Source organism: Haliotis rufescens, unplaced genomic scaffold (assembly GCF_023055435.1).
Source record: "Haliotis rufescens isolate VD_foot unplaced genomic scaffold, xgHalRufe1.0.p SCAF_18, whole genome shotgun sequence".
In the NCBI taxonomy this organism is placed as follows: Eukaryota; Metazoa; Mollusca; class Gastropoda; order Lepetellida; family Haliotidae; genus Haliotis; species Haliotis rufescens.
Window position 1 is genome coordinate 28763391 of NW_025963868.1, and position 3436 is coordinate 28766826.

The window sequence follows — 3436 nt, forward strand, 5'->3', positions numbered from 1 at the left end:
GTCATGAGTTGTATTCCATACTAGCCAAAAGAAGTAATAACATTTGTTACATTTGACCACTTTCTAAATGGCATTGTGTATTCAATGTGCCAATTTACACTTGTCAGAGGGGAACACAAAGTATGTGATCTAGACTATCAGTTGTCAGAGTTTCATTTTAGTGGAAGCCTCGGTGGCTGAGTGGGTTAGATCGCTGACTTTGTGTGCTGGCGATTAGGTGCCTCACTCTGGCAGTGTGGGTTCGAATCCCGGATGGAACTCAACCCAAAAAAGTATGAGAATCTGTACTTTACTAAAAAAGTGTTAAAGTGTAAACCCTGTCCTGTGCACACACAAGCAGCGTTAGAAATTGGCACTAGTCCTATAGTCCTTGCCAAACTGCCCAATGGCAAAGGTATCATAAGGACTAGTTGAAATTTGCCATTTTTAAGGGTTTTTCTACATGTTATCATTATAAGGACTAGTGGACGAAAACTGTTAGTTTCTAACCCTGACAAGGATATTCTGACACCTCATAAAACATGACAAAGGTTTATTTTCATTTCAAAGCATGTATCAGAAATATATTTGCAGCATCGCTTCGGCTTTTTGTTTCAAGTACAGAACACGCCTTTTGTCTTTCTTTAATCCTTCAATCTTCTCCTTCAGCTCACTAATGATCTGTCCACACTTATACACAGCATAGTCCTCCTCGGACTGAGTCCTCTGATTGCCGCACACACACCCGCCTCCATGTCCACAGGCCACGTTGAACCCACACTCACTCTCCCCCTCCACGAATGCAAGCTTCTTCGTGGTAGGTTTGGACAGCTTCCTGTCAAAGTTAAATCTGGATGGGACCGATCCGGGTCTCAGTCGGCGCCGTGTCCCGCCGAGGCTCCGAGTGAGGCATGACGGCTCAAAGTGTTCGCTACAGAGGAGTGTACTATTGCTGAGAGGGAGATCCGCTCTGTTGATGGCCTTGATCCATCTTGTGAGAAGGTCAGGGTCACTGAATGGAAGTCGGTGGAAGGAGACTCGTTTGCCTGGTTTTGGCTTTTTCCTATTTTCACAGTTGTAGCATCCATAGGCTACGCAATAGATCACCATCTTTCACATGTTAACCTCAAGCAACACTAGATCACTATATTCCATGGGTTTAGCATATCTGAAATAAATAAAATAAAACGAAATTATTCACCTAAATTATAGTTAATTCAACATGGTAATATCTAGTGGTGGAACGATGCACCGATCCATCGCGATTTTTACTTCTTGATACAAGTATCGATCACAATCGCACACATAGTGAAAAGTATCGAGCCTTACGTTAAATGTATTCATTAATAAATGTTACACCAAACACTAATTACTAGTGAAAATGAGTAGTTAAAACGTAAATATTTTCATCCATTGCACGATACTTGTGCCCATTGAGATATTTGCTAATATATTGGCAAGTGAACATTCCCAATTAGCACCCCTTACACAAGACTTATTTATTCGTGTATAATACGCACTCGTGTGTTATATGCACCCTAACTTACTGGCAATTTAATTCTGTAAAAAATATATCTGTCGTGTATAATACTCACTGACTTTTCTTTTGTATCATTTCAGGCTGTCAGCATAAACCATGAAATTTAAGATCTCTCAACTCTTTCACCAAAAATATATTCTAATAAGAGCCCCCTATTTCTAATTTTGAGAGCACTCTGGGCGCTTATTTCGTCGAATACGGTATATGGGTTTCAGCAAGGTATTCCTAGTGATAATTGTGAGTTGTGGAATCGGTAACATACAGATAATGGCTGCCATGGCAACCAGTTATAGCAGACACCACATCATCATGAATTAAAAGCATCATAGGAAACAAATTGTCTAAACATTCAAAATAATCCATTATCGACAACTTTTATCGTTTGAATGAAATGAGTTCAGAATTTTGCTTGGTTTCATTAGATAGGAAAATATTTATTTAAATATGAAGAGTAAAATTGACTGTTATGAAATATTAATATTTGTCAGATGAACAACTTACCTATATGTTCAGAAAAGTTTGGTTTTTTTTATTGTTGTTTAACGCTCTCAGCAAAAGGATTAACAATATTATTTTCCAGCTATATGACGGAGGTCTGTAAGTAATCGATTCTGGACCGGACAATCCAGTGATTGACATCATAAGCATCGATCTACGCATTTGGGATACGATGTCATGCATCAACCAAGTCTGCAAGCCTGAACTCCCGATCCCATTGCCTCTTAGGACGACCATAGTCGCCTTTTACAGCAAGCATGGGTTGGTGAAGACCTATCTGATATGATGACATGCATCAACCTCTCCTACTTTCTCTTCTATATGCTTGAATCGTGTTACTATATATGTTTTACTGCCCCAAACTGTAATGAAAGTAAATATGCTTTACATTCATGTCTCGGAGTCAGTTCTTCTAAATGTTCACATAAATCATATGGTTCATGTCAAATCTACTAAAAATACAAAAACTGGATGAAATATTCAATATATGACATTCTCCCCAAAGTTACAATTCAAAAAGTGACACTCCAGACCCCTTTTAAAAAACCCAGAGCCGCGTGTTGCACTGGTGCATGAATAGGATAATTTCAGCAGTAGAAACTACAGGTTTGATACACAAGTCCTTATAATGATAACATATATAGCAAAACCCTAAAAAAAGGCAAATTTCTAATGGTCCTTAACTATTGAGCTGTTTGGCAACGACTATAGGACCAGTGCCAATTTCTAACACTGTCTCCACATCCATGTTGATTAATGAGTGTGATTTACGTTTTTGGAAGTCTCAATTATTCAGCTAGGTTGCGTGACCAATCTTCAAATATGTAATCACCAACATACAGCTAGGTTGCGTGACCAATCTGCCAATATGCAATCACCAACATACCCCTGTTACCATTCAAGTTACATATCAGTACGAGTAAACCAAATTTTAAGCATGTAAGGTGATCGAAAACTGAACAAGACGCGAAGTTCCGCATTTCAGCATTTCCGTCTCTTTTCCCTGATGAAATCTGGTGTAATTAAGGACGCTACATGATCACCGTAATACTTACATCATGTGCTTATTCATGTCTTCAATGAATCAAGCTTCACAATTACTTTCAACAATTATTTCAAAGAGAAAGAATTTGCCTTTTTAGCCTCGTTTTGATACAGCGCGCGCGGAGCAAAGGGGCATAAATCTTGGCGATCCTCGATGCGTTGGCAATATTCTGCTCTTGGCAGTTAGCGTTTAGGTATCGAATCCCTGAAAAGCTTAGTCTTTTTCTTTTTCTCATCAATCTGTAAACTTAAGAAACTTAAAGTTTATTCGGAATGTTTCTGAAAACAACATCAACATAATCGATAAAGCGTATAGTGTTTTCACATTAAGTTAACTGCGCCTCCCAATCAGTCGGCGAGTAAATTGGAGTAGGG

At 38.7% G+C, this 3436-nt stretch overlaps 1 protein-coding gene across 1 annotated transcript; it reads right to left on the reverse strand.

The window, feature by feature from the left end:
• Positions 1–517: 517 nt before the first annotated feature.
• On the reverse strand, positions 518–3192 carry LOC124148895 (THAP domain-containing protein 3-like). Its single transcript, XM_046520149.2, has 2 exons — positions 3073–3192; positions 518–1147 (listed from the first exon to the last, which is right to left on the reverse strand). The coding sequence occupies exon 2, from the start codon at positions 1087–1089 to the stop codon at positions 556–558; it is 534 nt and encodes a 177-aa protein (XP_046376105.2). The 5' UTR covers positions 1090–1147; positions 3073–3192; the 3' UTR covers positions 518–555.
• Positions 3193–3436: the final 244 nt, after the last annotated feature.

What these genes read in the sequence shown, in the direction of transcription:
- LOC124148895 (XM_046520149.2), bottom strand. Translation starts at nt 1,089, where the DNA reads ATGGTGATCTATTGCGTAGCCTATGGATGCTACAACTGTGAAAATAGG.